Source organism: Crinia signifera, chromosome 8, assembly GCF_055691185.1.
Source record: "Crinia signifera chromosome 8, ASM5569118v1, whole genome shotgun sequence".
Lineage (NCBI taxonomy): Eukaryota > Metazoa > Chordata > Amphibia > Anura > Myobatrachidae > Crinia > Crinia signifera.
Window position 1 is genome coordinate 158741417 of NC_139224.1, and position 14248 is coordinate 158755664.

General features: G+C 45.6%; 1 protein-coding gene across 4 annotated transcripts in view; it reads right to left on the reverse strand.

Moving 5' to 3' along the window:
• LOC146026685 (importin-13-like) overlaps positions 1-14248 on the reverse strand; it is a 234710-nt gene that overhangs the window by 14898 nt on the left and 205564 nt on the right. For all 4 annotated transcript variants that reach the window (XR_014454519.1, XM_083157538.1, XM_083157537.1 and 1 more), the window contains 8 exons: positions 11485-11632; positions 10340-10521; positions 7654-7680; positions 5850-5984; positions 5032-5175; positions 4813-4893; positions 3810-3947; positions 2279-2375 (listed from right to left, as the gene is read on the reverse strand). Coding sequence is in view for 3 of the 4 variants with exons in the window: in XM_083157538.1 (XP_083013664.1) it covers positions 2279-2375; positions 3810-3947; positions 4813-4893; positions 5032-5175; positions 5850-5984; positions 7654-7680; positions 10340-10521; positions 11485-11632 (952 nt within the window). In the remaining variant the exon portion in view is untranslated. The remainder of the gene's footprint in view (positions 1-2278; positions 2376-3809; positions 3948-4812; positions 4894-5031; positions 5176-5849; positions 5985-7653; positions 7681-10339; positions 10522-11484; positions 11633-14248) is intronic.

Sequence of the window (14248 nt, forward strand, 5' to 3'; positions counted from 1 at the left end):
CAGCAAGGGCACGTGGCCGCATAAAGCAGAGCGCAGCAAGGGCACGTAGCCGCACAAAGCAGAGCGCAGCAAGGGCACGTGGCCGCACAAAGCAGAGCACAGCAAGGGCACGTGGCCGCACAAAGCAGAGCACAGCAAGGGCACGTGGCCGCACAAAGCAGAGCACAGCAAGGGCACGTGGCCGCACAAAGCAGAGCACAGCAAGGGCACGTAGCCGCACAAAGCAGAGCGCAGCAAGGGCACGTGGCCGCATAAAGCAGAGCGCAGCAAGGGCACGTGGCCGCACAAAGCAGAGCACAGCAAGGGCACGTGGCCGCACAAAGCAGAGCACAGCAAGGGCACGTGGTCGCACAAAGCAGGGGCACAAGGGCACACGGCAGCTCAAAGCAATGGCACACGGCAGCTCAAAGCAGGGGCGCAATGGCACACGGCCACTCAAAGCAGGGGCGCAAGGGCACGCGGCCCCTCAAAGCAGGGGCGCAGCAAGGGCACGCGGCCGCACAAAGCAGGGACGCAAGGGCACGCGTCCGCACAAAGCACGGTCGCAAGGACACGCTGCCGCACAAAGCAGGGGCGCAAGGGCACGCGTCCGCACAAAGCACGGTCGCAAGGACACGCGGCCGCACAAAGCAGGGGTGCAAGGGCACGCGTCCGCACAAAGCACGGTCGCAAGGAAACGCGGCCGCACAAAGCAGGGGCGCAAGGGCACGCGTCCGCACAAAGCAGGGGCGCAAGGGCACGCGTCCGCACAAAGCAGGGGCGCAAGGGCACGCGGCCGCACAAAGCAGGGGCGCAAGGGCACGTGGCCGCACAAAGCAGAGGCGCAAGGGCACGTGGCCGCACAAAGCTGGGGCGCAAGGGCACGCGGCCGCTCAGAGCAGGGGCGCAGCAAGGGCACGCAGATGCTCAAAGCACGGGCGCAAGGACACGCGGCCGCACAAAGCAGGGGCGCATGGGCACGCGTCCGCACAAAGCAGAGGCGCAAGGGCACGTGGCCACTCAAAGCAGGGGCGCAAGGGCACGTGGCCGCACAAAGCAGGGGCGCAAGGGCACGCGGCCGCTCAGAGCAGGGACGCAGCAAGGGCACGCAGACGCTCAAAGCAGGGGGCAGCAAGGGCACGCGTCCGCACAAAGCACGGTCGCAAGGGCACGTGGCCGCACAAAGCAGAGGCGCAAGGGCACGTGGCCGCACAAAGCAGGGGCGCAAGGGCACGCGGCCGCTCAGAGCAGGGGGCAGCAAGGGCACGCAGACGCTCAAAGCAGGGGGCAGCAAGGGCACGCAGCCGCACAGGTGCGCAAAAGTTTTTTTGTTTATTGTTGCTGCAGCAATGTATTTCTGTGTGTTAGCCCTTTATATATTTATTTGTTTAACAGACACTGAATTGGTTCTTAACAGAGATCTAGAAGTAACAGCGGTAACAGTAGTGAAGAGTCTTTTCTGAAACCTAAATCTCTAACAAATCATCTATTATGTTTTAAAGACATCCCCAGTTATCTGATCGTGTCACGGAGAGCTGGGAAATCATACGCAAATAGAAATCACATCAGATACAGTTTAACCACTTATGTTCCCAACTTACTCCAACATATGTTCAGTTAATGCAGTTTGTAACCTTAAATGGAGAGAGCTCCACCCCCAACCCCCCCCCCCAGGTCACTAAGAAACCAGAAGACGTTTACTGGTATGTGACGTAGGGCGAGGCGGACATAAGCATGGACTTTTATACTGATACCAAACCTAACAAATACGGGCTGCACACACTTTTGAAGTGGAACCAATTACAGCAAATCTACCCCAGAGGACAGGACAAGCTTCTTCTAAATATCGCAATAAAACGGACAACTCTGGGAGAAACTTATTCCTATTTTAAATTTCTTATATTGCCTTTTAATCAGCAGCAGATGTTGCAGTAGATAGAACCAAGTTCCCCACTTATCAGCACATACTAATCAGAAGCTGTGAGACTTGACAGAAATCTGTTAATATAACGAGAATTATTCTAACGGCTTCAGCAGAATATTAGAATTAAACACACATAGTACTGAACATTCTGCTCCTATTTTCTGAATGAATTTGAATCATTCTGCAGTGTCCTTTACTTGGAGAATCTCCCCTGAGATGGTACAATGTTGATATAGCAATGCACACTGCGCTTCCAGCATCCTGCTAATATAAACCTAAACTATATTAGCCACGTTCAGAGTCTCAGCCGGTCCCTTTGGATCAGAGACGAGCGGATGACGGCGCAGAGAATGCGCCAGCCCAGGAATTACTAACCTTGCTGAAAGAGAGAGAGAGTCAGAGAGGTGACTAGCAGGAAAAGTGCTTTGATTGGAGGGAAGTGAGCCGGCTCATGTGCAAAGATATGAACCATCTGTTGGAGAAAGGAACAATATAATGTATTAAAAGATCCGTTATGTGTTCCTTATCGGTATTCATTTGCTGCACAATAATTCTATATAGTTAGCCTTTTATAATATATAAATATATATATATATATATATATATATATATATATATATATATATATATACACACACATATATATATATATATATATATATATATATATATATATAGTGTCCATGTGTAACTGAAACACTGCCATCTGCTGGCAGCGAGTGAAACCACATCTCTTTCTATTTCACAAATACAGAAAGACAGAGGAAATCACACACACAGAAACACAGAGGCAATCACAAGGTAGCAGACTAGCTTTCGAAGCTTTTACTTTGAACGGGCTTAGCTATAAAACGGATAATTCCTTCTCACCTCTGTGAGGTGAAGTGCCAACACTGGTCACTAGAGGCCACACGACGCACCAAATGACTCATTTGTGTGCGAAAACATGTCATAGCAGAAAGTGAAAGCAATTTTTGCAGGGGCACCGATCTGTTTCAAACTTGCTGTATGTGGAGAGAGGGAACTATGAAGACAGAGACTGGAGGTAGTAGCAGATAGGGACTGGGGGGGTGGGGTGTAGAGTTCGTAGGCTAAACTGTCACAGCTCACAGTAATAGTACATGGCAGTAGCCATTTTTACATGCTTTTAATTTCCTTTTTACGTTGAGAAGCAACGCTCTTAACCATGACAGATATATTACTGGTCAAGCCCGTGAATGAGATTCCACTCCATGCCTTGTGTTACAGAGCTCCTCGCAGTGAATAGTGGAGGAAGTCATTAAACAGGTCTTTGTGGGACATTCCTCTCATTACACTTTGAAGCAGGGCTCCTCGCAGTGAATGTAAAAGCAGCTCAGTGATGTTGTTTTGGTGTAGGACATTCCTCAGCTGGTGGCCTTCTATAGCAAAGCTCCTTACAGTGACTGTATGAGAAGCGCAGTGATCATGTTCCTGTGCATGACATTCTTATGATAACCAGCAGTAACAGAGCTCCTCACAGTGACTGCTGCTTATATACTGCTTAACTGTGTGTAAAAACCTGCTCATTATGGCTGAATGGGGTCAATATATGGTACAGTAGATCTTTAAAAGTGTAAAAGCAGTTTACTTTGGCATTTTTCTTAAACTAGTCTCTATACTGTGGTAATGTTTTGGCAGTTACCAGCAGCCACCAGCGATGATGTAATGCACACTGCGTGTCAGGTTTCATACCACATGCACTTCCATGATCCAAATGTCTAAATATGAAGCAGCCAATAGGAGCAGAGAAGACGCACAAGGAGTAGATGATGGTTTCGCTCATGTACAGTCTTGACTTGCCATGTATGAAACAAGATCTGTGTCTTCCTGAGCTTCTTATTCTCCACATAGGAGCAACCGTTTTGTACAGCAATAAACCACCTACCTGGCGAGTAAGATCAATGGCAGAGGCCTGTGGAATCGTGCTGTACATTTGTCCCAACATCTCACACAGCTGAGGAACCATAGGTGCAAAGTCATCCAGTAACGTCTTCACGGACTTCTCAAATATGGCGCACACCGCCTGCAAGTGCAGCATTTAAGAAATAAAGCACAAATTCCCAGTAAAAAAAGAGAGAAATTTGTGATAACATTATACGGACTGTCTCCTCTGAGAAGATACAATGGGCGGTATTCAATGTGAATACCTGCGAGGTGCAGCGAATCCTTTTTAGGATTCGCTGCACATTCGCCACGTTCCGGAGCCGGCGGGCTCCGGTATTCAACGTGTCAGGGGCTCGCTGCCCCTGACTGGCGAATATGAGCTCCTGCGGCGATTGCCGCAGGGAGCCTGAGGACGGTGCCAGGCAGAGAGATGGTAGTCTCTCTGCCTGCCCCAGAACTTTGTGGGGGGTAGGTGGGCTCCCCGGGTGCCAGGCAGCACAGGCTGCCCCCCGGGGGTGCCAGCAGGGGAGCGTATATTCACTACACACGATCGTAACGTGCTGGATGCTGCGTAAAAAAAAAATATATATATATATATATTTTTTTTTTATTAAATATATATTCATGTGCTTACAGCACATGAATAAAAATAGCATGCCCCTCCTCAGAATAAAATTCCTGATTTTTTTACACCAAATGTAAAAAACAAAACACTTTATTTTAAAAGTTCACATTCCACTTCACCATAAAAAGATAGCGATTGCTACTCGGTGAATCATGGTGAAAAAAACCTTGAAATGTATTCGCCATGTGGTCATTGAATAGGGTGATTCACCGTTTTAGTCAGAAATTCGCCAAACAGCACAAATTCGCCATAAAAACATGGCGAATCAGGCTCATTGAATACCGCCCAATAAATCAGCAATTATTCCTGCCAGAGATACAGGCGCAGTGAGAAGGAAGAAACTGGACAGCGAGTTTTTCTCATAGTACGCCACACTCACCTCTACAACCTGTGCGTCATTCAGCCATGTGCTCAGAACCTTCCGGATCAGCTGGAAAACCTGCTGCAGAACCAGCACCACCTGCAGCAAACACGGAACACCGACACATTCAGTGCTGTACGATATGTATATTGCCGCTTTCACCTTCCAATGAGTGACCCAGATAACTGCATAACAGGTTAATGCTGCTAAACAGACAGGCCAAATCTGGCAACTTACCGGGTTCGGTCCTTGCACGACAGGTAACTTCTTCACCTTCGCCGTTTCACGCTCGTCGTCATGACAGCTTATGTCCAGCGTTGTGAACAGGTTAGAGAGAAGCCCCAGGATATGGATTATTGCTAATTTATTGGAAGGGTTCGGCTGCAAAGAAGATGTAAGAAATGATATTCTCAAAATGAAGAGTTATAATTTATATCAGGAGAAACTCAGCCAGGATCCGATACCATGTACGGCGCGGTCCTAACTGCTGAACAATGACACATATTTTAGAAAGCTGATGTAAAGAGGAGTCACAGAGAGGAAAGGTAATTGGGGGGGGGGGGCGGCATACTTATAGAGTGGCAGCAATAGCGGTGATTAGGGGGTGCAGCCTCCTGCAGTTCTGTATAATTAAATACCTTTCACATTTAAGAGAGAAATCTTAAACTGAAATGGAATAAGTTGAGAGGACAGCAGGCTGTATTTTCCCTAATACTCTCTATGCCCAGGGGTGGCCAAACCTGTCCTCAAGATCTACCAACAGGTCATGCGTCTCAGGCCACCTGTGGATCAAGCCGGGATTAAATTCTCTGCCTGCTGATCGGGGGAAAGAGTGTCGGAAGAAACGGACGTCGACTGTCGAGATCCGGCCGTGGATTGTCGAGGCAAAACAGATCCGACTGCTTTTAAAGTCGAGCCCGTTCAGTAGAGCAGCCTCTTCAATGCTGTTGGCGACGACAGCAATGAGTAGACGCCCGTCACTAGTCAGAAATAGCTGCGGGGATTGAATACCCCCCACGGTGTCATATATGTAGGGTTCAGCGAGTGGCACTTACGGTCTCATCTGCCAATTTCTCCAGCTGCTGTATATAAGGGGTGATGAGCGAGTGCAGATTGCTAAGAATCTCCTCCACCTGCAGAGCAGACAGCAGGAATCCCAGCGCCTGCATCAGCCACATACACTGACTGGTCTGTAAGAGAAGATCCGGCTGTTAGAGACACAATCATCGGTAGATGTTCCCACGCTGTGCGCACACACACAGTGCGCCCACCTACTACCGCTTGGGTTGGTAGTAGCCATCATCATCAAGAGCGAGCAGCTTCATCAGCCTCTAACTGGTACAAATTACACTGAAGTGCCAAAAGTCGCGGGACCCGACCTAGCCTGGCAGCAGCTCAATGTAGCATTAATTCCACACGTGGACAGACCACTGGAGAGATGCGGATCCATGCTGTCTGCAGAGCTTCCCACAGGTCCCTGATATTTGTATGTGCAGGATTTGGGGTACAAATGGACACTCTCCACCACGTACCATATATGTTCAACTGGGTTCATGTCTGACTAACTTGGTGGCCGCATCATTCACCAGAACGCTCCAGAATGCTCCTCAAAATTATCCTGCTGGAACATTCCATCATTCTGGGGGTAAATTAACTTCTTGAAGGACTGCGGATGGTCACCAAGCACTGCAACATTGATGTGTTTAGGCGGATCACCTGACCCATACCATGCAATGTAAACACGCCCCCCTCCATGATGGAGCCACCACCAGTCTGCATGAAGCTTTGTTGACAACTAGGGTCCATGGACTTATGGAGTCTACACCACACCTGAGCAACACCATCAGCCCAACACAACTGCAGCTGTTCGGAACGCGCCATACAGTATGTTACCAGTGCTCTAGGGTCCAATCTGCGCTGTCAGGAGTCCAGGCAAGGCACTGTGTCTGGTGTCATAGTGTTATTGGGGGCACTCTGTTTGTGTGTGTGTGTGTGTGTGTGTGTGTGTCTTCTGCTAACATAGACCATAAAAGCTAAGGAACACTGCACTGACTACAATCTGGTACTTCCTGCATTGAATGATATTTAAGCCAGTGTCATTGGTCTGTTACTATGGAGAAATGCTCATGATGATTAAGCAATGCGCTGCCCATGGTGGCTGGTAACACCTTCCATGTGGTATTTCCTGTACACGTCATCAAGGAATGGTGAATGTCCGCACAACTTCAGGCATCCACTCTCAAGCCCAGTTTAAATATCCTTGCCACGAGCAGCCGAGCAGGTGTTCCAACTGACTCAGGACATGTCAGATTACTGCTCGTGCGTTACCTTTACATACTGCTTATACCATGATTTTTGGCACTTCAGTGCATATGCCTGGAAACACTATTCTTACATCCTGCAGTTCAGATGACTAAACATTGCCTATGTGAGAACAGCCGTTCGAGCCCAGTAACAGCATTCTGCTACAGAATGAAATGAGCAGGACTCTGGGGGGTGATAAAGGGAGGAAAAGTGATAAAGTGCCTGGTTCTTCATTACCGGCCAATCAGCTCCTAACTGTCCCTTTTGAAACCCAGTCTGTAACTTAACAGTCAGGAGCTGATTGGCCGGTGATAAAGTACCAGGCACGTTATCGCTTCTCCTCCCTTAGCACTGCTTCATACATCTACCACTCAGTAACCAATGCATGCGTAGGCTCCATCAGAGAGCACACACAGTGTAGAAACAAGCACAATGCAATCTACCAGCAGGAGGACATTAAACCATGCACTGCTTGCGAACTGGAAACAAACCAAATCTGTGCAGTCATTTCATCTTATTCGACAAAAACACAAAAATGTAAGATTTTGGTATTACCTTGTGGATTTGTTTCAGCAGCACATCCTGAAAAGAGAAAAGCATTACACTGTAAAGATTTCTTCTTTACAATAATGATGTTAGAGTCAATGCAGATCACTGTATAAGAGGAATCTTGCCACATAACTGTCGCGCATTGTTACGGTTTAGAAATATTACAGCAATTCAATTGTGTTTGGGCAACTTGTGATGTGCCGTTGAAATGCCCAATAATCAGAATCAGGCATTTTTTGCAGTTCAATAGGGTTACGAAGGGAAATGGTGAATTGGTCAAAACAGGTGTGAAAATGGTCAAGCAATGGATGGAGTCCGTCATTCATTCACAGCGCTCGCCAGAATGTCACCGCTGACGAGCGCTGGCTGAGAGGGACTAAATCAGACTGGGAATCGCATGCGTCTCACACGTACATGCCTCCCAGTCAGTCGGGGGCGGAAAAAATGCCTGTCTCTGCTTCAGGGAGATGGGCAAGGTTAGGGGGGGTTCTGTGAGGTGGCGGACGGCAGCAGGCAGCTCCGTCGGAACAGGGCGCGCGAGCATCTCATGTGTGCACGCCCCCTTCCAACAGATAGCGAGGCCTGGCAATTCTATCGCCAGTCCCTGCAATAACAAGCTGCGCTCTATCTGTATGTGATTGTCTCTGTGTTTGTGCATGTGTGCGAGAGAGAGAGATGTAGTTTCACTCACTGCCAACAGATGGCAGTAATATATATATATATATATATATATATATATATATATATATATATATATATATATACACACACACACACACACACACACACACACACACACATACATATATACGCACGTACGTACGTATATATACTTATAAAGCTAAGTGGATTGTATGTTTTTACTAGCCTGAAGAAAACGTCCAAATAAAGGACGTTGAAACGTTGCTTTGAAACACTCGTGTACCTGATTTTTCTTCCTGCTGAGAGTGCCGCTCCAAACCCTGCAAGTGTGTGTGTGTGTATATATACACATATATATACATACATACATATATATACACACATACATACAGGTGTATCCTCAATCTCAAAAGAAATACTCAGGCACCACTCTTTGGGCTTGAATATTTGTATTAGTTGTGCATCAATTAAATGCCATCATAAAGTCGACAGACCCGTTTCAAGGTATAGGAAGCTTTTTTTTTTTCAGGAATTTGGAATACAGTACATTATACAAGTGCATGTGCTTCGTGCAATAAATGAAACAAACCACAGAGCACGGAGCACCTGCACTTTTATAATGTACTGTATGCCAAAGTGGCGCCTGAGTACTTAATTTCTTCTGAGATTGAGGATACAGCTGTATATGAATACTGGAAGGCAACGCGGCAATATTCATTTGATCTAGAGTGCCACATCTCTATCTCTCTCTTTATATAAGATATATATAAGAATAAGATATATATAAGAATAAGATATCTATTCATAAATATATATGGAGAGAGAGAGAGAGAGAGAGAGAGAGAGAGAGAGAGAGAGAGAGAGAGAGAGAGAGAGAGAGAGAGAGAGAGAGAGAGAGAGAGAGAGAGAGAAACACTTATATAGCACCAGCATCTTTCTTTGCGCTTTATAACTGGCAACAAAAAACGTAAACAAAATAAAGCAAACCGTAGAATTTATTTTACATTGATTTTCTAGTTATAATGAATTCTATTATGGGATTTTAATTTGAACGCTATTAAATGTATGACATTTAACTATCTCTCTCTGTTCTATTGTTCCTATTGTTTTTGTGACTTTGCTCTCTCTTTTTGAGGGAGCGGCATTCAGATTGCACTGGTTAATTAGATGGTTACGGTGCCTGACCCTTCTCCCTCTTTCTACCAGTAATAAAACAAGACTGGGAAGTAGCAGCTACACAGACACAGAGGTTAGAGGGCCCTGCTCGACTGTACGCAACTACTGTACTCTTTCAGGTTTTTTGACCTGCATAAGACCCCATATCAGGACATGGCCTCAAACATGTAGGAGAGACCCCACGCACCTGTTCATTTGGTTTATGGGTCATTCTCCAATACTAACTACACTGAGCATTAATCATGGGAACCCAAACATCTGTGGGATATGTATCATTCATTTGTATCAGCCTCAAGTGGTTTTCTATGTCAGGTTCCCACTAAGGCCAATGGTAAGTTGATCGTTGTCCGTGTAGAAGAAATTAAAGTTTGATTTAAAAAGAAAAAGCATTCATTGTAACCGTAGCGGTTGAGCAGATCCACCATATAGTTATATGAGGGAGAGATCAAATGAGTGCTCATACAACTATCTGTAATAAATAAAAGGCTAACTACTCCTCACCTCATGAGGTGAAGAGCCGCCTGGGACCACTAGTGCACACTGGACGGGCTAAATTACTCCTTTGTGAGCTAAAAGTTGTCAGAACAGAAAATGAAAGCTATTTATGTACTGAAACTGATCTGTTTCAAACTTAATGGATGCAGAGATTAGAGGTAGGAGCAGATAGGGACCGGGGGGTGGGGTGGAGTGATTATGGGCTAAAAACTGTCACAGCTCAAACTGAATGTAAAAACTGTCACAGCTCACAGTGAACGTACATTGCAGAAGCCGTCATTTTGACGGGCTTTAAACTAATCTGTAATAAACAAATGACAATTTATGACCAAGCGGGTGTCAGTGTGTAGACATTGCATAGATATACAGATGTAATTACCTGCGACACAGCGACAATGTTGGCGGCATACGGAAGGAGATCGTACTTGCACTCTCTGCAGATTTTCTTTAAGGTAGATACACTAGACACTGACAGTTCAGGGTTCCCCAAAGCATGAAGAACTAAGGGTAACACCTTGCTGATCATCACTGGGTGGTCTGCCAACCATTCCGCCAATGCCCCTAATAGCACACACAAAAGGACAGCGCTCAATGTAATTATACAGCTTTAGTCACCTGTCAATGTGGGATCAACAAGTTTCTGAAGGGGACTTACTCAGTGTGTGATCATTCTATAAATATACCAGCACAGGTCACTGCATGGAGATCTCTGACTGCACAGAGGCAAATGTATTTCCCACTGAGCTGTGATTATCACTTACACATTCATCTACTTTTCTACAGCAGTCATTGGTCCAGAGGATCAAACCGATGCCTCCAGTTATCTTTACACTGACGTACAGCCACATATTGATGTATCAGACTGACTTCTATATAACAGTTCAAGGCATGAGATATAGGCCTCTATATTACACCATCCGTCATTCATCTACCTACTTACTGTGTGCGAACGCTAGAAATGTTTGCCCATGAAAGTACACACATTTTACTTCTATGTCTGCGGTCTCCAAATATTAATTCTCGGGCGCCCTCATCACACATAATATAACCAACTCCCCCATGTGGATTATCCTTCCCCTGCAGTGTGCGCCCTCCACCATAATTACGTATCAATCCATTAGTACATCCTTCTATAGAACTGCAATTATTCTCCATGTGTGGTATATACTTTCATGGATTCTGCTGCCTCTACCCCCCCCCCCCACCCCCTTCTCCCCTTCTCATTCACACCACAGGACACCGCATTATCACATGTGCTACGATGTCTATACCATTAATAAGTTGGGGTAGCAGTAAAGCACATTTGTGCCGTGGGGTTGGTAGGAGTTTTCTAATTAAATAGACGTTGTGGAATGAATTCAATAGGAGAGAAGTTGATAAATAACAAAAAAACATTAGACTGCTTTAATAATAATAATATGCACATTACACTGGTTTACAAAGGGAACCAGTGAATACCAGAGTTATGGGTTTCCCTCAAAGGGAACTGGTCAGCCCAACAAACCATCAATCCCGTTTCCTTACCGATGGTGAACATAACGGTGTCCGCAAGCTGCACATTATTGATGTTGATACGCGGGAAAAGGCCGATGAGTCCAGGGACGACGTCAGAATAGTTGACATCAACGGTCTCGGCTATGGACTGAAAGCCGTACAGCAAAGCTTCTGTGTGCTGGAGGCAACAAAGACTTTTATAAATACTGGTTCCCCGCTCCAAATACAAACTCAAAGTGTCACATGACCATCACAGCAGCCATCTTGTAATTGCTCATGCAGAATACAAAGTCTTTGGATCACAGAAGCAGCCAAATTCTTGGTTAAGGAAGGGAAATCATAGTTTGTGTTAGAGCTGGGATGCAGTCTGGTATTACCGTGGGGGTCATCTAGCTGATGCCAGGTGTATTTTACAGTCAACTTTCTTTAACTTTCAAAACCTACACCTCGTTAATATGAAAATATGGGTTTTCTTACAAAAAAAAAAAATTGTTTAAATTTATGTGTTTATCCCTTAACCTCTTTGTGGGCCTTATTCTAGTTCACTCTTTCTGACAACATCCTTCTTAGATGGACAAAACCATGTGCACTGCAGGGGGGGCAGATGTAAAATGTGCAGAGAGAATTAGATTTGGGTGAGTTATTTTGTTTCTGTGCAGGGTAAATACTGGCTGCTTTATTTCTACACTGCAACATAGATCTCACTTTGAAGTAAAACCCCACCCAAATCTAATTCTATCTGCACAAGTAACATCTGCCCCACCTGCAGTGCACATGGTTTTGTCCATCTAAGAAGGATTTTGTCAGAAAGAGTGAACTAGAATAAGGGCCTGTGAGAGAGGTGCAAAATATCCGCTAAAAATGCCAACATCACTCACATTTGTTAAATAAATTCAAATAAAAAATGCTGTGTACAAAAAGATTATATTTAGAACATAAAGGTAACATTACATGTCATTATTATGAATAAATATGTTTACTATAAAGTCAGCACCATTGAGATACACATTATAATATATAGGTGCAGCTGCTAGAGGCAACGCTCACCCCCCACACCAGCTAACAAGCTCACTACTATAATGAAAGCCGAGTGAGAGCCAAGCGAGGCTAGAGCATCCTTGCCCCAATCCAGATTTTGCTCTGAAGTCCAGAAATGCAATGTTCTACCCTCTGGGAGTAATTCTACAGCACGACAGTGACAGAAATACACACAATTAAGATATAAACCTAATAATCTGCACGGGTACAGTTACCTCACCTGACAGCATTCCTCCAGTCCAACATCGCATTTCAGGCACCTTACAATGCAGTCTTCGAAGGTTTGTGAAAAAGGTCATTTTTAGGTGCCTGAAACGTGTTTGTATACTGGGGGGAGGCTGCCAGATGAGGTAACTGAGTTCCCATGCCATTGGTACTCTTTCCTCTCTCCTCATACCCGGGCTTAGAAGAGCGTGTGGAACATTCCTCCCCTGCATTGTGCATTTTTTTCACCATTACCACATGGTTTGTTATGTAAATTTTTGTCATTTTTGTTTTGTAAAACTGCTTTCTGGAATAAACCTTCTTACGGATGTGGATTTGGGAGTGACGCCCAGTCTTTGCTGGATAATCAGAGGGCAGTAAAAACCTTTTGGTGCATATAGAGCTTCAGTTTCAGGTGAGAGTGTGGTCTAAGGGGAGAGTGTGGTCTAAGGGGAGAGTGTGGTCTAAGGGGAGAGTGTGGTCTAAGGGGAGAGTGTGGTCTAAGGGGAGAGTGTGGTCTAAGGGGAGAGTGTGGTCTAAGGGGAGTGTGTGGTCTAAGGGGAGTGTGTGGTCTAAGGGGAGAGTGTGGTCTAAGGGGAGAGTGTGGTCTAAGGGGAGAGTGTGGTCTAAGGGGAGAGTGTGGTCTAAGGGGAGAGTGTGGTCTAAGGGGAGAGTGTGGTCTAAGGGGAGAGTGTGGTCTAAGGGGAGAGTGTCTTGATTGATGGGACTGATCACGTAGATATTGTCAAGTGGCAGAAGAAACACAACTCTGAAAGAAACCTTTATGGATACATAGGGTCTTTATTAAAAGGTCAGTATTGTGGATGACAGGATTTATCACCTAGATATCGTCAAGTGACAGAAGTAACACAAACCTTAAAGAAACCTTTATGGGCACAGAGGGCCTTTAGTGAAGGTCAGTGTTGTGGATATATACCAGCTACCACCTGACATTTAAATACTGTATTAATTACCAGGACATCCTCTTCTCGTTATTCTTTATCCCTTGGAGATTGTGACTACCAGTGAAAGAGTAACAGGAGTGGAGGAGAATACTTACCTTGTGTAGGACCGCGGCGGATGTATAAAGCCTGGTGAAGTGATAAAGTGGAAGGTGATAACACACCAGCCAAATCAGCTCCTAACGCTCAAGAAGGGTTTCAAAAATGACAGGAGTCGATTGGCTGGTGCGTTACCACTTTCCACTTTATCACTTCAACATGCTTGATACATCTGCCCCAGAGGGCACATAAGCGACATTTCCTCTGTATTCGAGACACATTGATGAAGATTTTTTACCATATCTTGTAGTATAAAAGGGGATTTTGTACTTACCGTTAAATCCTTTTCTCAGACTCCATAGGTGACACTGGAGAGTTACAGTGGGGAATAGAAGGCGACCACAGGGAGCTTGGGCACTTTAGAATAAATTAACAGTGACTAACTCCTCCCCTTCTACTTCCTCTCCTAGGCAGTCTAGGTATGTGCCCGGAGGGAGCTGGAAGAAAGGAAAAACAACACACTTCCGAGAGGAGGTCAAACATAACATAAC